Source organism: Triturus cristatus, chromosome 6, assembly GCF_964204655.1.
Source record: "Triturus cristatus chromosome 6, aTriCri1.1, whole genome shotgun sequence".
NCBI classification, from domain to species: Eukaryota; Metazoa; Chordata; class Amphibia; order Caudata; family Salamandridae; genus Triturus; species Triturus cristatus.
This window is the reverse complement of record NC_140589.1, coordinates 1,135,002,916-1,135,030,487: the sequence shown is the minus strand read 5'-3', so window position 1 is coordinate 1,135,030,487 and position 27,572 is coordinate 1,135,002,916. Positions and strand designations below refer to the sequence as shown.

General features: G+C 44.5%; 1 protein-coding gene across 2 annotated transcripts in view; it reads left to right on the top strand.

The window, feature by feature from the left end:
• TRIM67 (tripartite motif containing 67) overlaps positions 1 to 27,572 on the top strand; it is a 449,109-nt gene that overhangs the window by 325,112 nt on the left and 96,425 nt on the right. For both annotated transcript variants that reach the window (XM_085612036.1, XM_085612035.1), the window contains exon 5: positions 13,384 to 13,537. In XM_085612036.1, the coding sequence (XP_085468162.1) occupies positions 13,384 to 13,537 (154 nt within the window). The remainder of the gene's footprint in view (positions 1 to 13,383; positions 13,538 to 27,572) is intronic.

Genomic DNA, 27,572 nt, shown 5'->3' with positions numbered 1-27,572 from the left:
GCCCCCTTTCTCCACCACTCTGCAAATGCACCCCCTGGCGCACTACGTGGGGGATGAAGTCCCCTTGGCTCTTGTGTGTCCTTTAGGCCAACTACCCATCCTGCCCCCTCTAGTAAGAGCCACACAGCTGGATTGCTGAGAGGTTGTCAGAGGCCATGCCCCCTTTCATCACCACTCTGCAAATGTGCCTCTTGATGCACTACTGGTTGGGGGCAGGGTCAAGACTGATTTGCATATGGCTAGGTTCAAACTGGAATGGCATGGTGAGCAAAATATCAATGGATTTCAGTACTGGGGTGAATGTATGACATTGTGCAGCATACTGTCCATCAATTGTTGTTTTTGCGGTTGGAGAAAATAGTCCACTTTAGTCCTGAGGCCCTCAGGATTAAAGTGGAATTAATTATCCAACCAGAAGCGCGTGAGGAGGTGCGCTTGCAGAGTGCTAGAGAAAGGGGATGGACTTCAAGTTCTCTCAGCAATCCCTCTGGCTGGGACGTACTGTAGGTAACAAGAGGGCTTGTTGGCCCTCAAAGACCCTCAGCATTCAAACCACCACTGCACCAGGAGGTGCGTTTGCAGAGTGGTGGTGATGAAGGGGGTGTGGCCTCCGGCAACTTGCTGATGTTTTAAAAATATATATATATATATTTGTATTTTAGGAAAGGCCCCTACCCTCTGCAGGGCCAGTCTTTTTTTTTTTTAAATCAGGAGGCAGGCGTGAACTCTCTCCTCGAGCCGATTACCGCCCCCGGGACCCCACCCCCAGGGCCCGGCCTTTTCCTTTAAAAACATTTTTTAAATTAAGGAAGGGGGGCTGCATGACCCCCCTTCCCTGGGCTAATCTTGGCTAATATTGAACCCGGGGTCCCTGTCCCTCAGGACCTGCCCTTTATTTTATTTTCTTTAGTGGGAGGGGGGCCACACTGCCCCCTCCTAAGGCCAATTTGCACCCCAGGACCCCATTCCCTAGGGCCAGGCCGTTATTTATCTCTTTTATGAAAAAGAGGAGGGGGCTGCGTGTCCCCCCTCCCCAGGCCTTCTTTGACCCCGGGACCCTATTCCCTGGGGCCAGGCCTTCATCTTTTTTTGAAAAATGGGTAGGGAGGCCTTCGCGGCCTCCCTCTCTGGGCCGATATTGCCCAAGAGACTCTCGGGCATGGCCAGGTCATTGGGGGCCGTGGGGGATGCCTCATGGCCCCGCGGTCCATGCCGGCTCCCCACCTCCTGCAGTAGCCGGTATTGCTTTTGGACAGAGGGAGCTGCTAACATGCAGCCCCTCTGTAGCCAAGCGATAGCAAACTGCAATGTCCCAGGTGTGGGCACCAGGCACATTGCTGGAGCTGGCCCTGAGGGATAGCGGTCCCCTCCTTTCATCACATTTGGTCCGGGGAGGTGGTGGTCCCCGGGGGTCCACAACCGACCCACTTAGTGATTTCATTTGTGCCCCGGGGATGTGACATACCTGGAGCTGCGGCCTGCTGTTTTTAAAAATAATAAAGTGTGTGCCTTGGGGAGTTGGTGGTCCCTGGGCTGCGGAGTAGCCCTCGCAAGCTCCCCCATCATTAGGTTTAGATTTCCCCATGACCTGGCCCACCCGGAGGTTTAATTAAACGAAGCACGGGAGTCCACACTTAGTTTTTTGAAACATTTCTGTCAGATTCACGGATCCCGCCTAAAGTTTAAAAAAAATAATCTTTTTTTGTGCCTGGGGGTCACTGTGGGACCCCTTGAAGAAGCCTAGAGGGTCAGGCTGTTTCTACTTTTTTTCTTGTGACTCGGTTCGACCGACAAGATGGCTGCCAACACTTCCTGGTTGAAGTGTTGGCAGCCAATCATAGCAGTGCATTTCCCTGCATGAGCTCATCTTTGTTTGCGAAGACTTCGCAACCCAAGATATCACTATAGTTTTAAACTTACAATTCTCTAAAATTACTGAACGGATTTACACCAAATAAGCAAAAGGCACTTCCTTGAACCAACATCTACCTCCCTACCAAATTTGGTGTCGGGCTGTAGGTGTGGCTAAAGGTTCCTATGGGAATGAACATTATAAACGTGCCCTTATGCACATGCCAAATTCTTGGTCCCTACTGCCCAGATCACCACCAAACTTTCCATGACAATCAGAACCTACCTTGACACTTTTTTGCGAAACTTTTATGCAGATTGATCAAATTATGCCAACGTTATAAGCAAGTAAAAAAATGGTTTTCCTATTGTAAGTAGGTCCTAACTATAACCACCTACAGGTGACGGTCAGTAGGTAATAAAAATATATATATATATCACATACTGGCGGTTGCCAGTAGGTAGTTATAGTTAGGACCTAGTTGCCATAGGAAAAGCTTTTTTTGATTTGCCAATAACTTTTGCGCCGTTTGACGAATCTTCGCAAAATTTTCAAAACTAATGGGTCAGTCACGTCAGCTGCTGTCTTGAAATTTCGGAGTGATCCATCAAGCAGGGGCCGAGAAAAATGGGGTCACAAAATACTATTTCTCCATGTTAATTTCCATAGGAATATTTTAACACGGCTACAGCACGAATTGCTGAACGGAATTACACCAAATTTGCCAGAAGGGTAGCTCTTGATCCAGAAAGCACTCTTTTGGTAAATGATGTAAATCCATTTAGTAGTTCCTGAGAAATTTAAATATTTCTCAGATATACAACTGTTGCCGCTGTGGATCCGTGAACCCTCCCTATTTCGTGCCAGAGATATGATTGGCTGCTAACACTTAAACCAGAAAATGTTGGCAGCCCTCTTGTGATTCAGTTAAACCAAACCACAAGGAAAAACGTTTCCGAAAAATAAAACGGGGTGGGATAGAAACACCCTGACCCCTTAGGCTTGTTCGGGGGTTCCCACAGGGACCTCTGCAGCCCCGAAGACTGCCACCTCACCGGGGCTATTTTTTATTTGAATGTGTGGGGGTACTCCAGCCCCTTCTCTGGACTATTTGTTTGAAATGCGGGGGGCAATGCGCCCCCGCAGCCCCCGGGACCGCCACTTTTCCTGGGGCTATATTCAAATGAGATGCAAGGGGGGCTCTGGCCCCCACGCAGCCCCAGGGACTGTGTGGGGGATTAAGTTGGGGGATTAAGTCCCCTTGAATACTGAGGGTCTACCTCCAGTAAGTGCCACACAGCTGGATTGCAGAGAGGTGGTCCGAGGCCACGCCCCCTTTTTACACCCACTCTGCAAATGTGCCTCTTGGCGCACTGCTGCTCCTCGAGGATGAAGTCCTCTTGTGTCCTGAGGGACTTTGGGGGCCAAGAAGCCCTTCTGCTACCTCCTGTAAATCCTACGCAATGGAATTCCTGAGCGCTGGTCGGAGGCCCAGCACCCTTTCTCCACCACTCTGCAAACGTGACTACTAGTTAAAGAAGTGTGTGCAATGTAATAGGTTTCGCATTTCCGAGAGTTAGAGCTATTGGCGCTGTAAATGTAAAAGTTTTTTCTACGTTGTGTGTAGTGGAATTATGTGGATAGAAAGTATGTGGTATTTAGTGTATAGGAATCATGTAAAGTGGGATTATGTGTAGTAATTATGTGGTATTGTAGTCTGTGTTGTGGAGTGGTAACCTCAGGTTTAGTCTTTCTTGTTTCTATAGAAGCTCAACTGTGTACTCAGTGAGACAAAAAAAGAAGGAATCACTGAGGAGCACTTGTGGACCTAGTCAGAGGTATGAGCAGGGCCACTGGAATTATGCGACTGTTTAGCTGCACGGAGTTTCGCACAATTATACATTTTATGCATTAGCCACATAATCCATCCTCTGCTCCCTAATCTGCAGATTTGAACAAAAAAAAGCCTTGTTTTCAGCCCAAACGGCTCAAATGTTACCAAAAATGCAGCGACAAGTGTTACAGCATGGTGGAAGGCCCTTTGCAAAGCTAGAATGGTCACCTGTTACTTATTGCTAAATGTGGGTGTTAAATTGGTACTAATGGTGTGCAAGCCACTCTTGCTTCTTTCTGCGCCTCTCTTGACTCTTTCTGCACATCTCTTCTACTTTCTACACCTCTCTTCCCTCTTTCTGCACGTCTGTTGCCTCTTTCTGCACCTCATTTGCTTCTTTCTGTACCCCTCTAGCCTCTTTCTGCACCCTTGTTCCCTCTTTCTGCACCTCTCTTGCCTTTTTCTGTATCCCTCTTATGTCTTTCTGCACCTTTTTTGCCTCTTTCTGCACCTCTGTTACTTCTTTCTGGCCTTCTCTTCCTTCTTTCTGCACCTCTCCTGCTTCTTTCTACACCTCTCTAGCCTCTTTCGGCACCTCTGTTGCTTCTTTCTGCACTTTGCTCGCTATTTCTGAACCCTTCACGCCTCTTTCAGCACCTCTGTTGGTTCTTTATGCCCAGCTCTTGCTTTTTTCTGCACATCACTTGCCTTTTTCTGCACTTCTCTTGCTTCTTTCCTCACCTCTGTTGCTTCTTTCGTCAATTCTCTTGCCTCTTTCCACACTTCTCTTCCTTCTTTTTGCCTCCCTCCTGCCTCTTTCTGTACCTCTTTTGCCTCTTTGTGCACCCCTCCTACCTTTTTCTGTACCCCTCTTGCCTCTTTTTTCACCTGTTTGTTCTTTCTGCTCTTGCTTTTTTCTGTACCTCACCTGCCTCTTTCTGCACTGCTCTTGCTTCTTTCTAAACCTCTCGCGTCTTTCTGCACCTCTGATGCCTCTTTTTGCACTTCACTTGCTTCTTTCAGCACCTCTCTTGCCTCTTTCACCACCACTGTTAATTCTTTCTGCACCCCTCCTGCCTCTTTCTGTACCCCTCTTCCCTATTTGTCCACTCTCTTGCCTCTTCCTACACCTCTCTTCCCTCTTTCTGCAGCACTCTTGCCTCTTTCTGTACCCTTGTTGATTCTTTCTGCACTTATCTTCCCTCATACTGCACCCTTTGTGCCTCTTTCAGGACCTCTGTTGCTTCTTTCTGCACTTCTCTTCCTTCTTTCTGCTCCCCTCATGCCTCCTTTTGCTCCTATGTTGCTTCTTTCTGCACTTCACTTGGTTCTTTCTGCACTGCTCATGCCTCTTTCAGCACCTCTGTTGCTTTTTTCTGCATATCTCTTGCCTCTTTCTGTACCTCTGTTACCTCTTTTTGTAGTTCTTTTGCTTTTTCTGCACCCTCCGTGCCTCTTTCAGCACCTCTGTTGATTCTTTCTGCACTGCTCTTGCTTTTTTCTGCACCTCACTTGCGTCTTTCTGCACTTCTCTTGCTTTTTTTACACCTCTGTTGCTTCTTTCAGCAACTCTCTTGCTTCTTTATGCACTTCTCTTCCTTTTTTTGCACCCCCCCTGCCTCTTTCTGTACCTCTCTTGCCTCGTTGCACGGCTCTCTAACCCTTTTCTGCTCCCTCTTGCCTCTTTTTGAACCTCTGTTGGTTCTTTCTGCACCTCACTTGCCTCTTTTTCCACTTCTCTTGCCTCTTTCTGTACCTCTCTTGCCTCGTTGCACAGCTCTCTAACCTTTTTCTGCCCCCTCTTGCCTCTTTCTAAACCTCTGTTGCTTCTTTCAGCCATTTTCTTGCCTCTTTCTGCACTTCTCTTGCTTGTTTCTGTATCTCACACGTGTCTTTCTGCACCCTGTTGCCTCTTTGAGAACTCCATTTGCTTTTTTCTGCACCCCTCCTGCCTCTTTCTGCACCCCTCTTCCCTATTTGTGCAACTCTCTTGCCTATTTCTACACCTCTCTTCCCTCTTTCTGTACCTCTGTTGCTTCTTTCTGCACTTCTCTTGACTCTTTCTGCACCCTTTGTGCCTCTTTCAGCGCCTCTATTGCCTCTTTCAGCACCTGTTTGTTCTTTCTGCACTACTCTTGCTTTTTTCTACACCTCACATGCCTCTTTCTGCACTTCTCTTGCTTCTTTCTGCACCTGTTGCTTCTTTCAGCAATTCTCTTGCCCCTTTCTGCACTTCTCTTCCTTCTTTCTGTACCCCTCTTGCCTCTTTCAGCACCTCTGTTGCTTTTTTCTGCAGCTCTCTTGCCTCTTTCTGCACCCTGTTCCCTGTCTCTGCACCTTTCCTGCCTGTTTCTGTACCTCTGTTGCCTCTTTCTGCACTTCTCTTGCTCTTTCTGCACCCTTCATGTCTGTTTTCGCACCTCTGTTGGTTCTTTCTGCACTGCTCTTGCTATTTTCTGTACCTCACTTGCCTCTTTCTGCACTTCTCTTGCTTCTTTCTGCACTTCTCTTGCTTCTTTCTACACCTCTGTTACTTCTATTAGCAATTCTCTTGCCTCTTTCTGCACTTCTCTTACCTCTTTCTGCACTTCTCTTCCTTCTTTCTGCACCCCTCCCGCCTCTTTTGTAACAATCGGGCTTCTTTGTGCACTCCTCCTGCCTTTTTCGGCACCCCTCTTGCCTCTGTTGCACCTCTGTTGGTTCTTTCTGCACTGCTCTTGCTTCTTTCTGCACCTCACTTGTCTCTTTCTGTACTTCTCTTGCTTCTTTCTATACCTTTGTTGCTTCTTTCAGCAATTATCTTGCCTCTTTCTGCACTTCTCTTCCTTCTTTTTGCACCCCTCCTAAAACTTTCTGCACCCCTCGTGCCTCTTTCAGCACCTCTGTTGGTTCTTTCTGCGCTGCTCTTGCTTTTTTTCTGCACCTCACTTGCCTTTCTGCACTTCTCATGCTTTTTTTACACCTCTGTTGCTTCTTTCAGCAATTCTCTTGCCTTTCTGCACTTCTCTTTCTTGTTTCTGTACCTCTCTTTTGTCTTTCTGCACCTCTGCTGCCTCTTTGTGTACTTCACTTGCTTCTTTCTGCACTCCTCCTGCCTCTTTCTGCACCCCTCTTCCCTATTTGTGCAACTCTCTTGCCTCTGTCTACACCTCTCTTTCCTCTTTCTGCACCACTATTGCCTCTTTCTGTACCTCTGTCGCTTCTTTCTGCACTTCTCTTGACTCTTTCTGCACCCGTTGTGCCTCTTTCTGTACCTCTGATGCTTCTTTCTTCATTTCTCTTCCTTCTTTCTGCACCTCTTGTGCCTCCATCTGCACCTCTGTTTGTTCTTTCTGCACTGCTCTTGTTTTATTCTGCACCTCACTTGCCTCTTTCTGCACTTCTCTTGCTTCTTTCAGCAATTCTCTTGCCTCTTTCTGCACTTCTCTTGCTTGTTTCTGTACCTCTCTTGTGTCTTTCTGCACCTCTGTTGCCTCTTTATGCACTTCACTGGCTTCTTTCTGCACCCCTCCTGCCTCTTTCTGCACCCCTCATCCCTATTTGTGCAACTCTCTTGCCTCTTTCTACACCTCTCTTCCCTCTTTCTGCACCACTGTTGCCTCTTTCGGTGCCTCTGTTGCTTCTTTCTGCACTTCTCTTGACTCTTTCTGCACCCTTCGTGCCTCTTTCTGTACCTCTGTTGCTTTTTGCACTTCTCTTGACTCTTTCTGCACCCTTTGTGCCTCTTTCAGCACCTCTATTGCCTCTTTCAGCACCTGATTGTTCTTTCTACCCTGCTCTTGCTTTTTTCTGCACCTCACTTGCCTCTTTCTGCACTTCTCTTGCTTCTTTCTGCACCTCTGTTGCTTCTTTCAGCAATTCTCTTGCCTCTTTCTGCACTTCTCGTCCTTCTTACTGCAACCCTCTTGCCTCTTTCAGCACCTCTGTTGCTTTTTTCTGCAGAACTCTTGCCTCTTTATGCACCCCTGTTCCCTGTTTCTGCACCTTTCCTGCCTGTTTCTGTACCTCTCTTGCCTCTTTCTGTACCTCTGTTGCATCCTTCTGCAATTCTCTTGCTCTTTCTGCACCCTTCTTGCCTGTTTTCGTACCTCTGTTTGTTGTTTCTGCACTGTTCTTGCTTTTTTCTGTACCTCACTTGCCTCTTTCTGCACTTCTCTTGCGTCTTTCTACCCCTTGTTGCTTCTTTCAGCAATTCTCTTGCCTCTTTCGGCACTTCTCTTCCTTCTTTATGCACCCTCCTGCCTATTTCTGTAACAATTTTGCTTCTTTGTGCACTCCTCCTACCTTTTTCTGCACCCCCTTGCTTCTTTTTGCACCTCTGTTGGTTCTTTCTGCACTGCTCTTACTTCTTTCTGCTCCTAGCTTTTCTCTTTCTGCACCACCGTTCCCTGTTTCTGCACCTTTCCTGCCTGTTTATGCACCTCTCTTGCCTCTTTCTGCACCTCTGAGTTAGGGGTAGTTTTAATCCCTAAGCCCTATTATGTACTAGGGCCATACTGGAGAGGTCATGCCAATCACAGGGTTCCCCCAACCCATTGTGTACCCTAGTGTATGTAGGTGTTTTCACTGTATTCTAAGAGTCTTTCAGCATAGCACTGGTTCCCGGCCTGGTGAGTCAGTTACCACCAGTACCAGTCAGTAAAAAGTTGGGGGCACAGGATGACTTTGGAACAAGGCCTCTTTCTGCACGTCTATTGGTACTTTCTGCATATCTCTTTCTTCTTTCTGCACTTTTTTTCATCTTTCTGGACTTCTGTTGCCTCTTTCTGCATTTCTCTTGCTTCTTTCTGCGCCTTTCTTCCTCTTTGTTCCCATGTTCTACCTCTGTAGGCATAGTTAGAAATTAGTATTGAAAAAAAACCTTAGAAATTCGCTGTAAAAAACATAGGTATCAGGGATGTTATAGTTAAAAATTAGCATTTAAAAAACCTTTGAAATTCACAGAAAAAAACAGGTTTCAGGGACGTTATAGTCAGAAATTAGCATTTAAAAAACCATAGAAATTCACTGAAAAAACCACAGGTTTCAGGGACGTTATAGTTAGTTGGACATTTCACTCATACAAAACCGGAGAAATTTGGCCGTTGTAGTTAGTTGAGCTAACTATAACTCACGCCCCCGCAATGCACTGCTGATGACGTCACATATTACATCATTCATGACATGGTCAGTGACATCACTGATAACATCTCAAATGACATCACTGATGACATCATCCACGTGATAATCTAATGCATCTCCTAATACCCTAATATAAACTTTGATACACCCACTCTAAAATATAGAGTACCGTTTTCGAAACCATAGACACACCAATACCAGTTACTACATACGCACTCACTGATTCCTAGGTGTACACACACGTCCACTCATTCACTCATACAGTCACTCATACATGCAGTCACTCATCAATACAGCACTATCATATGTACTCGTACACCTATACAGACACTCACATACCACCACTCATCCATACAGTTACTCACACACCCAGTCAGTCATGTAAAGAATCAATCACACTCCCATTTATTCACCTCTACAGTTATAGACACACCACCTCACTTATTCATACTGATACTAACACATACATACTCTTACACAATCACTGATACAGGCACACACTCATCCATACAGCTACGCTCACAATTACTCACTCTCACATATAGTCATTTATATACTCCAACACACATACACTGCCTTTCACATATGTAGTTACTCACACATGTAACACTGAGACATCTATTCACTCACCAACACACCCATACTCACACTCACCCACCCACACAGCCCTTCACACATGCAGTCTTGGACCCATATACCCATTGAATCACCCACTCACACATCTATGCACAGAGTCACATATCCCCTACCCACCTACACAGACACTCAGGCACCTATACAGATACTCAGACAACCAATCAATAACCCATATAGACACTCATGTAGCTACTCACCAACCCAGGCAGCCGCTTACACACCAACTGTGAGACTGATACAGACATTCACACAGTTTAGTCACTAACCCATGCATTCAGTAAGACACGTTTAATCACTCATTTATACAGTCAGTCACACACCTACCAAATCATCCATTCAGTCATTCAGACACTTATACACCCACTTATTCTTCAAAACACCTTATTATCTACTGGCGGTCGCCAGTAGATATTTATAGTTACAACCTAGTTTCCATAGGAAATCTCAAAATTCTATTTTGAATAACTTTGGCGCCGGTTGATGAATCCTCGCGAAATTTTTAAAACAAATGGGGCGCTCCGTTCAGCTCTTACCCTGAAAGTTTCGGGGTGATTCGTCAAGCGGGGGCCGAGAAAAAGGGGGGGTCCCAAAACGTGTTTTTCCCATGCATTTTTCCGTAGGACCTTTAGTCGCAGCTACAGCCCGAACGGCTGAACAGAATTACGTGAAATTTGGCAGAGAGGTAGCCATAAGGTCAAGGAAGTGCCTTTTGCAGGTCTGGTGTAAATCTGTTCAGTATTTCCTGAGAAAATAGCATTTAAAAGCATATCAATATCTATACGCGCGCACCGTGCACGCACAGTGCGCGCACCCTGCCGTGCGCGAGCGCAATTCTGATTGGTTGTTAGATGTCAGTAAACATTCTAATCGGTCGAAACCGGGAAGTGTCGGCCGCCATTTTGTCTCTCGCAGTCTGAAGGGGTGAAAAAAAAAGGTGGCGAACGTGAAAAGGGGGCAGAGTGGACAGTTCCTGACCCCCTAGCCTTGGTCAGGGGGTCACAGAAGGACCCCCAAGGGAGAAAAAAACAATTTAAAAAAAAAAAAAATCGCGAGGTGCGTGCACCGCGCGCGCACGGCACACACTGCGAACCGTGGGTGCTCGGTGCGCGAAGTGCACCGAGCGCCCACAGTGAAAAACCTTTAAAAAAAAATTAATAAATACATAACTTAGCATTTAAAAAACCGTACAAATTCACTGAAAAAACCATAGGTTTCACACACGTTATAGTTACGAATTAGCATTTAAAAAACCTTGCAAATTCACTTAAAAAACCATAGGTTACACACATGTTATAGTTAGCTGGACATTTCACTCGTGAATATATATATATACACAATATATAAAAAAACATATTTAAACTTTACAGAAACACACAGTCACTGGATGTTTTTTTAAATGCAGTTTCTGCAGGGCCTGCAAATTTGGAGTTAACACCTTCGAATATCGTGATGACTTCACCCAAGATGTATGCAAGATTAAGGGTTTGTTTACCTGTAAAACAGATTATGCTGTTTATGTACTTCAATGTATTTGTCATCTCCGATATAGCACAAAGCTCCAGGTCTTCAACCGTATCTTCAGCATCTCCGAGCTTTTGTTAACTCTGACCCCAGCTATCCTGTGGCGCGTCATTTTAAATTGGTTCATCAAAATAATCTTAAAGATTTAAGTTATTTTGTTATTGACGCATTTTCCAAAAGAGGTGGGGATAGAGAGAGGATAGAGAGAGGAAACTTAGGCAGTTGGAGAGCCATTACATTTTACTTTTGGACACGAAGATCCCCAATGGTCCTAACACCGGGGAACTTTTTATAGGGTTTTTATAGGGTCTTTATTATAGGGTCTTTTATAGGGTCTTTTTTATTGATCTTGTTATGGGGCAGGCTTGTCCCATTACCCTTTGACAGCCATACTGTACAATCTGAGCCTTGCATTACATATAATGTTTTCTGTTTGCTGCTATTCTTATATCGATTGTATTTTAAACTTTCTTCTGCTTGAATGAATTTTTATCTGTGTTTTATATGCCTTATTTTTATCGGATTTTTAGCTAGTTTTACTAGTTTTCTGGTTTTACTGGTTTAAATTCAGTGGAGATGAGGTGTAGGGATCGGGTAAATGTTTATTTGGCGGAGGTTGGATTAAATATACGGCACTGGATTGCTGAATTCATCCATTTAGCAGGATTTATTATTTACCAATTTCTTGGTCCTGCTCATTTCTCATCTTGTAGAATGCGCTATGTTTACACTTTTGATTATTCTATTGCACTGACCTTTTTCTTGTTCCCAACTGTATATTTTTTATATATTTGATTATTAGTGTTTACGGTTTTGAATTTACTTTGGTAAATTCTATGGACTTTTGCACTAGACACTTTGCACTTTTTCTTATTAAGGCGTCCGATTTTACATTTCAAATTGACTATGATTTAATATTCGATTGGTATTGCACTTTGCACTGTTTTTTACTACTGTTGTGTGTTGTTTGATTGCTCCAAAACTTTTTACCTCTTTTGTGATATTGACTGTCAGGCATTTGTTTATTTCGGTATTATTTCTGATTAAGCAATCTTTGGGCACTTGCCCATTACTAGTCTAATACCTTCTATGATTTTGTCCACAATTTTTTGTGAATATTCATATATATTTATCTATTTCTAGATGTACTTACATATAAATTATGACTATATTGATATTAGAATGGTTTTGACTGTACAACTTGCCATATTGTTAGTTTTAATCCCATCAAACGTCCGGTCCCTATTCTACCGTCAGTATCTTTTCACTGTTCATGATTAAGTGGGTGGAGCATTGGTGGTAAACACCACAGTATTTAAACTTGCTGGTTTTAGGCCATGTCATGTGATCAAGACCGGGTTTCCCGGTCGAAACGTGTCATGCTGCTGTCATCGGAAGATTAAAGCACTATATTTTCACCATACTCACGGAGTGGTCTGTACCTGATTTTTGTGCTACCTGCACGGCTTCAGGATTGTGGATTTGATATATTATATAAAAAAAACATATTTAAACAGAAACACACAGTCACTGGATGATGTCATCATCAGTGATGTAATTTGAGATGTCATCAGTGATGTCACCATCATCATCTTGAGGTCCACCGGAGGGCTTGAACATTGTTTAAAATAAATGTAACATCGCAAAACCCACTGAAGGGTTTGATTTTCCCAAGGAAGTACTACGGATACCAGAATCCTTTTGTTATCACACACCTGAACCCACCCGAGGACGTAATTTGAAAATGATATGTGTGCTTTGGGTGCGCAGTGCGTTTGTTACCAGCAGCCTATGATTAAGGGGCCAGGGTGCTCCAAAACGCATCAGGCGTGAATGTTCAGGATGAAACTTGCTTGTCCCCCGAAATAAAGAATTCAGTGGAATTACCTGCAGTTGAGTGCGTCTTTGTGCATGGGACAAACTTTGAAAATTATATATATATATATATATATATACACACACACACACACACACACACACACACACAAACACTTCTAAGTGACATTATAAACCATAAGGCTGAAGACCAAGTGGTTTTTAAATATCTTATTTTCACCAGACACCCAAGATGGCGATATAGGGCCCAATCATACATTAACCATTAGGTATTTGTTTATAATACATGTTTATTTTGTGTTAGCTAGCTTGAAAAAATGGTTTTCCTCAATGTGCAGTTAACAATGGGAGCTGATTAGAATTAGAATATTTAGGTTTAGCCTTAATAAACAAATTGTTGATAAAATAATGGACAATGGAGTCCAATTCTGTAGCTGTAGTGTTTACTACAAAATTCACATAACTGCAGACGTCACTAAAAATGTTGGACCCTTGATTTCAATTGTCATATGTCACAAGCAAGGTTTGATGGCCAACACCTATGAAATTGGTAAAATATTAAACTGCATTTGTTTTCTTTCAGATTTCTGATGCTTTAATTAAACGAGTCCAGGTTTCGCAGGAACAGTGGGTAAAAGGAGCTTTGGAACCCAAAGTGTCTTCCGAATTTGACCTCACTTTGGACAGTGATCCTCTGCTTCAGTCAATCCACCAGCTGGATTTTATTCAGATGAAAAGTAAGGATGACTTTCTCTTGCTATATCCCATTTTTACATAAACCAAATTGTATTCTTTGTAACACAATACAATAAAACAGCACACAACGCAACACAAGTTGCAAAATGTTCTGGATTTTGCAAGCAACATAGACACTGTGCATTATCCAGTAATGATGCCATAGTAGTTCCACCACCGCCTCCAAATCATACAGTATTTACGTGATCAACCACTATTTTTATATATGGGTTCCTCCATCTTTGTAGTTATCCATGGCTTTCCACTGCACTGATATGATGAGCCATTGCCGATTTACAAAACGAGGTAGGGTCTCGCTTTCCAATCACAGAATCAATACTCACCAGGGCACATTCTCCGTGCCTTCCTCCCAGGTCTTCTAAAATGCCCAGGAGGGCGATGCGACTTGATTGATCCACTGGTCTGCCTCTTATACTATTCAGAGTGGTGAGTATTGCAGACCAATATGCCACAATAACGGGACAGTCTCAGACTACTTGGAAACAAATCACTGTTCAGTAGCATCACATTGAAAGCATGAGGGTGGGGAGATCCTTTCAACATGTCTCAATTCCATGGGAGTAAAGTAGGTAAGATGCAGATAATTTAATTGTATGATTTGTAAACAGAAAAGAATGAACATCCTGCATGGTGCCACTTTTGCATCCCTCCACTCACATTCCTCCAGGAGAGTCACTCAGTCCTCCCAAATCATCCTTTGAAGTCTGCAGAAAGGTCAGGGGCATTGTTGATGAGCAACTTGTACATGCGAGAAATCCCCCCAGCGCAATGGAATGAAAACCAATTTGGCCTTCAACGTGCTATACTGTGTCATGGGGTCAACCAAATTTGCCTAATGAGTGGCTAACGTGTAGCAGAGTTGGAGATATTTATGGAATTGAATCATATGAAGGTCATACTTAATCTGGGGAGCCTGGAATAATTCTTTTGTTTGCCCTCCAGACATCACCTAACTTGGGGATTCCATAAAGATCCAAGTGCTTCAAAGCCGAACAATCAGGTGCCTTGTTGGACCCATTTCCCATGCCATAAGGGCATTCCTTAATTCTGTTGGTTATACCAACCAATATAGCAGAGTAAAGTGCAACAGCAGTGAATGGTTAAATTAGTTACTTCTGGGAGTGAGTGAGGGATGGGGTCATTGTTCATTAAGCCCAGTATTTTGTCTCGGCCTATTAGGGAAATTTTGGTTTGGAATGCTGAATCATCATATTCTCCTTGAAGCCAAACATTCAAGACCAGGATGTGTAATGTCCAGTAATAGAAACAGCTGTCTGCCATAACCAAGTCACCAACATATATAGATTGGGCTCATTTATTGAATGCAATGCGCAAGGCTTAGCTTGCCATTAAAAAATCGCGTACCCAGGCCCACAAATCTGCAAACCATTCCTAAGATATCATGAGGGGAAAATTTTGAAGTAAGTATAGAAACATGGGTATCATCATCATTGTGAAGAGGTCTATTCTCCCCAGGATATTAGGCTGGAGGTTTGACCATCCCTTCATATCCTTCTGTGCTTTGGCTAACGGCAATATGTTTAGACTCCAAGTAAGCCTGGTGTCTAGTGCAGCGAATGTACTAAGGCACTGGTAGTCTTTAAGGGTGTGTTTCTATATAAGGGTGGTGTGCACCCTGTGGATTCAGTGTTGAGTGCTGTGGCTGGAGATGAAACTGCACTCGTTTGGGTTTATTAGGGAAGGCACTGCTCGTAATGGCCTAAAATTATAGACAGGGAGCTAGGGCGGTAGGAGTAGCAATGCTCCATCAGATGCACTAAATTAGGAATCACCACAGATATCACTAGAGCAAGTCCGGGGAGTGGTACATCTAGTAGATGGTTGGAGAAAAGTGATTTGTATTTAGTGTAGTATTCGAGTATTCGAGCGTGGGCTTATCTGGACCAGGTGTTTTGCCTGGGAGCTTGTCCCCAATAGCGTATTGATTCGTCCTCAGTCATAAACGGATCCAACATTTCCCTCTCAGACTTACTCAAATCCCTAGAGAGAGGTGGTCAATGATTTGAGTGGACCACTCACGGTCAGAGAGCAGTCATTTTGCATATAATGCGTGGTAGTAAGCGAGAAAGATGGAGGCTACCCCCAAGGTAGTGCATACAACACTCCCATCTGGATCTATTAGTCATTGGATCACCTTGGAGACAGTGTTTCTGGTGGCCAACCAGTAAAGTATTTTCCTGGACTTGTCTCCCATCACATAAACACAGCTAGCAAAATTGATCCAGATCTGCGTGGTATAGTCCACAAAAAATTGTTACAAAAAGTCCAGCCTGCACTGAAGCTCTTCCTTTCGAATGTCAAGATGCTCCAATTATAATCTAAGCACTCACCTCCAGGTCTGAAAGAAGAAGGTGGGTTGACAAAATACAGGCCTGCTCCAATCTTAATATCATCTTGACGCCACTAATGTTCCATGACATCACACTAAAGAATGCCACAAGGGCCAGGGAGGTAATAAAGGTGAAGCTGCTTCCATAGGGTGCATAAGGACACGCTGAAAAAGGTAGATTGCAGGAGGACCTGCATGTGAGACCTCTGTTTCAAGTGCCACTGAGAAAGGAAGCACTGTCATCTGGGATAAAACAATTGTAACAAAACCAAAATAACACGCAAACCCGCTTACCTCCCAAAAACATCAAAGCCCATACTTCAACTCCAGAAGTATCTGCCACCCTGTTGAACCTCATTTAGAACAAAAGTGTAGCATATGTATTATGGAGTGTTCAACTTCCATGTGTGGGTAAAGGAGGATTACACATTGCTGCCCATCTAAAAGACAGGGTAGTGGCTCCACCTCATTTGCCTCCACGAAAGATAGTGCATCCCCCATTAGGTCACTTTAGGCACTTTGGTCCCCTGGTGACCCCCCCCCCCCCCCCGGGCATGTAACCTTGAAGTGGGAAGGTTCAAGTAGTCGAACCTTTCACAACCAGTCATCTATCATCTGTGCACAACTACGGAAGTATCATTGGCAGTCAGGCGCTGCCTCAGTACCCTTTTCTTCTGCCACCCAGTCCACTGGCGGAGAAGAAGGATCTTCTCTGTGTGTCCAGTGAATCGAAGAAGGAGCATGTACTATGGATGACTTTGAGGCTAGTCGGAAGATGAGCATATATTTGATATTCATTGCTCTTGTCTTTTGCTTGAGAGTTTTGAAGGATTCCGTTGATTTTAAACAGTACTGATGTAGTTGTAGAAAGCTAGGATCTGGGAGGACTGGAATGACAACCTTTGACGGCCCTGTCCCCTCTAAGGGTTCCAAACCTGTCCCTATAGTTCAGGACTACAGTGGTGAATCAGCAGGGGGCACTTGGATGAAGCCTCTGAACCAAGGCCCTGTGCATCTTTTCTAGGAACTTGTCAGGTAGCATCTACAAGGAAATTCAGGCTTTAAGACGTTTTCCGAGGAGACTCCTTCAACATCCTCGCGAAGACCCACGATTCTGAGTTTGTTTCTGCTTGCCCTGCCCTTAGCATCTTCAGAATGTTCTGCCAGAGTCTTGGAGGCCATGGTAAGGTGGGACACTGCTGCATTGAGTTTTCAGGCTGTTTCTTCTATTTTAACAATGCATCCTACTGCTTTGGAGACCCTATCGGAATAGAACAATGTCCATACTCATCTCAAAATTTTAGTTTTGACCACCGTACGAGACACCTGGATTGCTTGTAGTATCATGTAGAGGAAAGTTGTGTCTGGAGTTGACCGCTCTAGATGTGGACAGATGGTGGCAGGGTTAATGTAGCTGTCCATTTTGCTTTGTGCTCTCCAAAGACCAGCACTTTATTTTCCTATGTTAGTGATGCTACTAGGTATAACTACAGATCTCCCAATATCTTATAGGCCAGGTGTATGTTCCATCAGTCAGTTGGCTTCTTAGAATGGTTAGGGTAACCAGGGTCTCCTTGTAATATTTTATTGATGTGGCAAATTTAGGCTGTGGCAGAGCGATAGGTTGCACTGTCAATGCTAGTTTCACAGTGAAAAGGAGACTGAGTCAATGTGAGGTACCCAACTCACTCTCTAGACAAGGGTTATACCTGTCAGCCTTAGGGTGGTCTTCCCCCAGACTTCCTGCCTTCTCCCCTCCTGTTTTGCTGAATTTGTTTTTGTTGTATTAAGACTCTGTGCAATTTACCTCTGCTAACTAATGCTAGCGTTATTGTGCTTACTCCCTAAAACATGGTAAATTGGCGGACACATGATTGGCATATTTAATGTACTTTTAAGTCCCTAGTAAAGAAGTGTAGTATAAATATCCAGGGCTGGTATATTAAATACTACTAGGGCTCCTGTAGCACTTATTGTGCCACCCATTTAAGTATCCCTTTAAAACATGTCCCTGGCCTCCCATCACAACCTATGAGCAGTTTAAACTGCCAGTTCGACTTGACAAAATAAACCCCTTGCCAGGCCTAAAACTCAATTTGTATTACATATAAGTCATCCCTTAAGTAGACCCTAAACAGCCCATAGGGCAGGGTGCATTGTATTTAAGATGTTGCTCATGTTAAATGTTAAGTGACATGTCCATCTAGTGAACAACTCACACATTCATTTTTCACTACTGTCAGGCCTTCCTCTCCAATAGGATAACATTGGCTGACCTTATTACATTTAATGGTAAAGTCAGATTACAAGTTACATTTCTGAAAATACCACTTTAGAAAGCTGGCATGTTCTTGTCTTAAACATTTAGTGCCTGCAGCCTGATTCCTGCGTCACCTGACTAGATGTAATTGACAATTGGCCTTTGTGCATTCCTCCCAGACAGCCACATTATAGAGGGACTGGGTGTTGGAAAGATGGGCCATGCAAGCAGGATTGGGGGCAGAACTGTATACAGCCTCACTTGCACTTCAAAGACATTCCCTTTGCTCAAACACTAGAACTGCACACTAGTCTATTGAGACTACAGACAGACTGGGACCAGGTTAAGGTGGCAGAAAATTCTGGACACTTTAGTGGGGGGAAAACCTCTTCCACTTTAAAGCTGGCACCAGGTATAAAACTAGGACCCTCAGACTCACTTTGCAGTTCACTTCTGGACCTGCAGAAGGACTCTCAGAGGATATCCCTCCTGCCAGTGGCCTGTTGTGTACTTTAAAAGAATGCCCTGGTGCACTAAGAGGACTGTCCTGCTGCCTGAAGCCTTCCTTGTGTCCTCAGAGGACATCCCTGCTACGTTAGACCTACTTTACTGCTTGCACCCAAGACTTTTAGAGTGACTTCAAGAGCTAGTTGGCATCCTGATTAGAACAGACGCCAAACATCTTCAACCCGCTCCGAAATCAAGCCTGAGTAAGTCCTGACCCTCCAAGTGGTGCCCGTCTAGTCCTGGACCCTTGGAGGTGGTGTCAAAGGTGCCCAGATAGCCTAAATCCAAAACATGGGACTTCAAAACTTTTCTAAAAATAGGTGCTCCAAGAACTAAAAGGAGACCGGGACCTGACTGCTCACCGATCCATCCAAGTTGCATCACCGGTTGACCTGAATTCACGGCAGCCCCCACTGTTCTTCTCTACAGTAGCAAATCCTGTTCAGCAGCTCCTCGCAGAAGGGGTATCCGGCCTCGTGGAGCCCCCGTCAGCTACAGCCTGCATCTTCATCCTGCGGGAGATTTACAAAATCCATAAAAGAGGCTAAGTCTGCATGTAGAAATATTCACCATGACCTCATCCCTCGGCTCCCCAATTATGATGCATCCTTCTCAGACACCACCCGCTGTCCTGCAACACTGAATTTTACCTTCTCAGACATTTTTCCTCAAAAAATTTTCTAACTCCAAACTGCGCTCCAATTCTGTCAGCCATAACTTTTAGGTGCTATTTTTCACTTTAAAGTTAAATAATTAATAACGTTGGTTCTACTGATTATATTTTTATTGCTTTGGTGTCATATAATCAATTAAAATTTACCTATTTTTCTAATTTGGTGTGGGATTTTTCTTGTGTAGTGCTTTCACTTTATTACTGTTTAAGTGCATCATAAATAGTTTACACATTGCCTCTAAATTAAGCCTGAATTCTTTTGGGCCAAGCTACCAAAGGGTTAAGCATAGGTTAATTTTGTGACTCTTTGTAGTTCACCCTAATATGGATTGTGTCTGCTGTTTGAGTAGGATTTCACCCCCTCAACCAACAACCCAATTTGTCACAGCATGATTGAAGGCTTTGCTGGAGAAAGTGTGTGTTGTACTTCTCTGTAAAGGCTGCAACCAGAGCCTGGCACAATACAACACTGCACCCCGGTTTGGTGACGTAAGTGAATCAGGCCGTACCCTTCTTCCGAGATGTATTTCAGTTTTCTACTGACAGGCCACAGGGATCAAGGAACACTTCAGGGTGTTGGGCGCAAGTCTCGGGAGTTGGACATATCCGAGTAGATTGGCCTTGTGACTAGGCTTCACCAGGTTATGGGCCCATTCGGTTCAGTGGGCCAGGTGTCCACTCCCATCAAATCAGGAGCCTGGGCCGTTGGTATCCATGGGAGTCCTCAGTGAAGGGGAGAATCCTACTAGCCTCACATCCTCCGCAGATCTTAATCTTTGGACAGCACAAGTAGTCAGGCCATGTCTCAAGATGTACCTGGGTAAACTTGATCCCGAGACCCACAGCAAGTCGTGGAGTCCCTGTTCAGGCCCACCAGGGTGAGGGCGGTAAGATGAGGAGTTCCTACTACTGTAATTGCGGCCAGGCGGTCTACTGGTCTACCACAGGCCCAGTACAGTTCTCTTGAACATTTGATTTGTGCATGGAAACTCCCAGAGTGTTTATTTTTTAAGTTTGTCCAAGGAAAAGTCCAGATAGCGTCTTGCTCATGCGTTGTCGGCACAATTACCTATTTCTTGCCATGGATATTAATTTACGGATTTATCAGTGGATGTTTTAAGTCTGTGGCAGACCTTCAAAAATGCACCTGGTCTGTCTATTGTTTGTTTCACAAGGCCAAATTCGATTTGTATCTGTGTGGGAGACCCATTCTTCAGGAGAGGGAAGAATTATCTGTAGATTTTAGATACTATCAGGCCCAGTGACTTTGCATTCCTCCCACTAGGGCTTCCCTGTCATAGGTCAAAGTTGGAAGAAAATGAGCAGAAATTACTGTCAAGATTGGAAGCAAGTATGGTGCCTCAAGGTTTTATAGAGTGTTTCAAAGGCTGACAATAGTGCTGCGCCTTTTGATCTTTGCTGACACATTTGAGGTATGAGCACTAGAGCAATCAATACCGTCAGGTGTTTGTCTTCACTTACTTTTCTAGATAGGCGTGTCCAGCCTCCTCTACTGATACTTACCCAGTTTTCAGTGTACAGCAATTGAATCTGCCTTAATAGTAGTGGAGGAAGCTTCCAATTTGCTAGTTTCCCCCACAGTTTATTCCTCTGTACACAATTAAATGCTGCTAAAACGAAAGTATAAAGATGTCTGATTTCTCTGTTGTTGATCAATGGCGAGTGGAAGCGCTAGAATGTTTGTAGAGGTACCTACACCTTGACAGTAGGCTGTTTTATTTAATGGTATAATCTCCTGGTCATTACTCCATGTTATTAGATATTCCAACAGTAAGAAGGCAAAGTACTTAGCCTCATTATCCAATAAGAAAATGAGTCTGTACTTTGCTGGTACTGCCCTAACTCCGCTTTTATATATAGGGTTTCTGATCAAGCCCCTCCAAGAATCTGGTATCAATTCTTTCTCAAATACGAAGTTAAAACCACTTGTTAACTGAGTTGCCCAGAAATCTGGATTCATTTTATAAATTACCTGAGGTACCCCATTTGGTCCCCGTTCTCCATTGTGATGATCACCCTTGAATATTTCAGTGACTCTGCTTACCAGGCTGAGGTGAATTTCCTCTTCTTCATGATACACATTCTCTGGACTGCAGTGATTTGCAGCTACTATGACATTTAGTGTGCCAGCGGTTTCCTCATACACTGATTTTCTTTCTCATTGGGTGCTTTAGAAAGGTTACCCAGACTGTGAGATATTTGCGCGGTTTGTGCTGTAAGGGCATTGGCCTATACTGTGGACTGTCAGCAAAAACATCTTTGGGTTCGGATCTTTACTCGACTGTACCAGCTTTACCCAGAAGGTATAGTTCCTGTGTTTCCTCTCTTTACAAATTAGTTTCCTGTATTTCTGCCTTTGTTCACAGAAGCGTTTTATTAGGGATGTTTTTGTGGATCCTTCATTAGGATCCTCCATCATCCTCCATGCCCTATTGACTTCTCTTTTGGCTTGCCAACCTTCTTCAGATTGTCCTTCGCCATTTTTTACTGGCCAACATTTTTTATGTCCAGTTGGTTTGGTCGGCCGTGATGCGTTGACATAGGTTGCAATTTGCCTAAATTGCTCCCAATTTTCTAGAGCAATGCACTCTGTCTCTTATCAATTTTGCTGCTACTTCCCTTTTATGGTGTGGTTGAACTCTCTGTCTATTTTAATCTTTCATAGTCTGATGTGTAAAGAGATCCTAGCTAAGGCATTGCTGAGCAGAATATTATTGGAAGAGTCTGCAATTCAATTATCTGGGGAAAGTGATAACTTTTGAATCTTTGTTCCATCAAGAACGATGATATAAACATTAAGAGCGATAAGGATGTTATTATGTAGTCTACTATTGAGTTATTATGTAGTCAATTATAGAGTTAGTTGTTTTTGTACTGCGTGTCAGGGAGCTGTCAGCTTGAAATCTGCCATGCAGCATTCTTAAACCCAGCAGGGCAATCTCCATTGCTAAGAGTTTCTCCTTTTTGTAACTACGTTTCAGGTGGTACTCTCTCTGCGGTTGAATATTCCCTTGTTGGTCTTAAATCAATAGCTGATCCTCATCCTGAAGAGTGTGAATTAAGTTGATGTTAACATCATCAGATATTAGAAGGTCATTTACTCCCAACAGTTTCTAAAATCTGATATTAATTCTTCGTGAGGACTTTTTTCCTGATTTGGATATATATATATATATATATATATATATATATATTCACTTAAAAAACCATAGGTTTCACACATGTTATAGTTAGCTGGACATTTCACTCGTAAAAAACCAATGAAATTCCCCCGTTATAGTTAGTGCAGGCAACTATAACTCACGCGACCACAATCCTCTGCTGATGACGTCAGATATTACATCACTGTATTTAGACACTTATTTACCCATGTCTTCTTCCATTAATCTTTAGCTATACATATATTACAAATATTTATTTTTCATAAAGACACATATGTCATCAGTGATGTAATATCTGACGTCATCAGCAGACGATTGCGGTCGCGTGAGTTATAGTTGCCTGCACTAACTATAACGGGGGAATTTCATTGTTTTTTTACGAGTGAAATGTCCAGCTAACTATAACATGTGTGAAACCTATGGTTTTTTAAGTGAATTTGCAAGGTTTTTTAAATGTTAATTCGTAACTATAACGTGTATGAAACCTATGGTTTTTTCAGTGAATTTGTACGGTTTTTTAAATGCTAAGTTATTTATTAAAAAAAAATTTCAGGTTTTTCACCGTGCGCGCACCGCGATTTTTTTTTTTTTTTTAAATTCGCAAGGTGCGCGCACCGAGCGCGCGCTGTGGGCGCTCGGTGCGCCTTGCGCACCGAGCACCAACGGTTGGCAGTCCGTGGGGAGCGCGCGCGCTGCGTGCACCTCGCGATTTTAAAAAAAAACACGTTTTTTCTCCCTTGGGGGTCCCTCTGTGACCCCCTGACCAAGGCTAGGGGGTCAGGAACTGTCCACTCTGCCCCCTTTTCAAGTTCTCCACCTTTTTTTTTCACCCCCTCAGATTGCGAGAGACAAAATGGCGGCCGGCACTTCCTGGTTTCGACCGATTCAATTGTTTACCGACATCTAACAACCAATCAGAATTAAGCTCGCGCACGGCAGGGTGCGCGCACAGGGCTTGCACAGTGCGCGCACGCTGCGCGCGTATAGATATTGATATGCTTTTAAATGCTATTTTCTCAGGAAATACTGAACAGATTTACACCAGACCTGCAAAAGGCACTTCCTTGACCTTATGGCTACCTCTCTGCCAAATTTCACGTAATTCTGTTCAGCCGTTCGGGCTGTAGTTGCGACTAAAGGTCCTATGGAAAAATGCATGGGGAAAACGCGTTTTGGGACCCCTCCTTTTTCTCGGCCCCCGCTTGACGAATCACCCCGAAACTTTCAAGGTAGGAGCTGAGCGGAGCGCCCCATTAGTTTTGAAAATTTCGCGAGGATTCGTCAACCGGCGCCAAAGTTATTCAAAATAGAATTTTTCATGGGTGTTATAGTTAGTTGGACATTTTACTCATACAAAACCATAGAAATTCCTCCGTTATAGTTAGTTATGCTAACTACAACTCGCGTCCCCACAATGCACTGCTGATGACGTCACATATTACATCTCTCATGACATGGTCAGTGACATCTATGGTTTTGTACGAGTGAAATATCCAACTAACTATAACACCCATGAAACCAATGGTTTTTTCAGTGAATTTCTAAGGTTTTTAAAAGCTAATTTCTAACTATAACGTGCATGAAACCTATGTTTTTTTCAGTGAATTTCAAAGGTTTTTTAAATGCTAATTTCTAACTATAACATGCCTGAAACCTATGGTTTTTTTTGTGAATTTCAAAGGTTTTTCAAATGCGAGTTTCTAACTATGCCTACAGAGGTAGGACATGTGAAGAAAGAAGAAAAAACGCACAGAAAGAGGCACAAGAAATGCAGGAGAACAAGTTACTTACCTTCGGTAACGCTTTTTCTGGTGGATACAGTATCTGCCTGTGGATTCCTCACCTTGTGAATATCCCTAGCGCCAGCATTCCACGGAACTTATTTTCCCCAGCTCTCTACGCCAACGTGGACGACGTCATACTGCATCGGCTCCGCTCGCGACTCCGTATGACGTCACCGGAGCCATAAGAGAGCCACGTCGGCGTGATGATGTCAGTTCCACCCATTTTTTCCGTGCCCCCGAGGCACAAGGGTGGACCAACGACAAATTCAAAGTATACACAGTATACAACATACAATCAAATATACATAGTACATAAACAAAAGGAAAGCCAAATAAAACAAGCATTTCCTACCAATGTACCAGAAAGCATAATAACATCTCAAACAAGACAACTTATAAGGTAGACAACGGGGAGGCGGGTGGGCCAGTGAGGAATCCACAGGCAGATACTGTATCCACCAGAAAAAGTGTTAACGAAGTAAGTAACTTGTTCTTCTGATGGATACATCTGCCAGTGGATTCCTCACCTTGTGAATAGATTCCTACAGCAGTCCCCACTCCCGGAGGAGGGTGTCCACCTTCCTATACCAGAAAGTCTTGCAAGACAGAGCGCGCAAAGTGGCCCTCCCTCCTCATCTCAGAGTCCAAGCAATAATGCTTTGCGAAAGTATGGAGGGAGGCCCAAGTCGCAGCTTTACAAATATCTGCCACAGGAACACCCCTGGCCAAAGCAGATGTAGAAGATTTAGCTCTAGTTGAATGAGCCCTAATACCCTCAGGAGGAACTTTACCAGCCAGGGCATAGCAGATCTTGATGGCAAGGATGATCCATCTCGACAAAGTGCACTTGTGCACCGCTCTTCCTTTGGAATGACCAACATAACCCACGAAGAGCTGATCGTCCAGACGAAAGTCCTTTGTTCTGTCCAAGTAAAAGCTCACAGCTCTCTTTGGGTCCAGGCGATGAAGTCTTTCCTCCTCTTTGGAGGGATGAGGAGGTGGATAAAAAACAGGGAGAGTAATAGACTGCCCCAAATGAAACGGAGTAACTACCTTAGGCAGGAAAGCAGCCCTGGTCCTAAGTACCATCCTTTTAGCATGTAATGTTAGAAAAGGGGGTTTAGAACTAAGAGCTTGAAGCTCACTCACCCTCCTTGCTGAGGTTATGGCTACAAGAAAGACCGTCTTAAAGGACAAAAGCCTCAGAGGACAGCTATGAAGAGGCTCAAACGGGGACCCCATCAGAAAAGTTAAGACAAGATTAAGGTCCCACTGTGGCATTACAAAAGGAGTAGGAGGAAACATATTTGTAAGGCCCTTGATAAACCTCAGCACAACCGGAGATTTAAACAATGACGGTTGATCAGGAAGGCATAGAAAAGCTGATAAGGCCGAAAGATAGCCCTTGACCGTGGCCACAGCACAGCCCTGCTGAGCCAAGGAAAGAGCAAACTGGAGCACATCAGAAAGATGGGCTTTTAAAGGGTCAATGGACCTCTCTCCACACCATTTTACAAATTTAGACCACCTGTAGGAGTAAATGGACTTGGTGGAGTGTCGCCTGGCCGATAAAATAACATCCACCACATCAGGCGGGAGAGAGAATGAACTCAGGTTGCCCCGTTCAATCTCCAGGCATGAAGGTGTAAGCTCTGGAGGTGGGGTTGTAGAACCTACCCCTCCGACTGCGAGAGGATATCTGCCCTCAGAGGGAGGCGGAGGGCACGAGGAGAGGTGCAGAAGATCTGTATACCACACCCTTCTTGGCCAATCCGGGGCGACCAATATGACTTGGGCCCGGTCTTGGCGAATCTTCCTCAGAACCCGAGGAATCAAGGGTATGGGAGGAAACGCGTAAAGGAGTTGTGAGCCCCAATTCAACTGAAACGCGTCCCCCAACGCCCCATGCATCGGAAACTGGAGACTGCAGAATGATGGGCAGTGCGCGTTCTCGCGGGTGGCAAACAGGTCCAGCCGAGGTATCCCCCACGTCCGAAAAACGTGACAAACCACCTCCGGATGGAGCCTCCACTCGTGGTCGGCGGAGAACTGCCGACTGAGACTGTCCGCACGAACGTTCAGCACCCCAGCCAGATGATTTGCCATGAGACAAATCCGATGGACCTGAGCCCAGGTCCACAGACGTAGGGCCTCTCTGCAGAGACAAAGAGACCCCACTCCTCCCTGTTTGTTTATATACCACATCGCGGTAGTGTTGTCCGTCAGGACTTGAACAGACTGACCGTGAAGGGAAGGGAGGAAGGCCTTGAGCGCCAAACGTATTGCCCGTAACTCCAGAAGGTTGATGTGAAGCAACCTTTCCTCTGGAGACCAAAGACCCTTGATCTCCAGATCCCCCAGATGAGCACCCCACCCTAAAGTGGAGGCATCCGTTATCACTGTGGCCATCGATGGAGGTAGATGAAAAGGCTTCCCTTGGGACAGGTTGCCCTCCACGCTCCACCAAGATAGATCTGCTGCAGCTTCTCTGGAGATCCTGATCGACTCCCTGAGATCCCCGTTGTGCTGATACCACTGGAGCGCCCTCATGTGCCAGCGTGCATGGTCGACCAACAGAATGCAGGAAGCGAACAGACCGAGCAGGCGAAGGACCTTCAGAACTGGAACAACCGCTCCATTGTGGATTAAAGGGACCATCTCCTGAATGTCGAGAATCCTTTGAGGAGGAGGGAATGCTCGAGACACAGTAGTGTCCAGTACTGCCCCTATAAACAGGTTGCGTTGAGAGGGCAACAGGTGAGATTTGGGCACATTGATTGAAAAACCCAAGTCGAATAACAGCTGAGATGTTACCTGCAGATGACGCTGCACCATCTCTGGGGACCCTGCCTTCAGAAGCCAGTCGTCCAGGTAGGGTAAAACTGGAATCCCCGACCTCCTGAGATGAGCAGCCACCACTGCCATCACCTTTGTGAACACTCGAGGTGCGGTAGTAAGACCAAACGGGAGGACCGCAAATTGGTAGTGTTGCGACCCAACCGTAAAACGGAGATACTTCCTGTGCGACTTCAGGATTGGTACATGGAAGTATGCGTCCTGCAAGTCGAGCGACACCATCCAGTCTCCTTGCTGCAACACTTGAAGTACCTGCGCAAGGGTCAACATCTTGAATTTCTCCTGTTTCAGGTAAAAGTTCAAGATTCTGAGGTCCAATATCGGACGCAATCTGCCGTCCTTCTTGGGAATCAGAAAATAACGGGAGTAGCATCCCTGACCCCTTTCGTGCTCCGGAACCACCT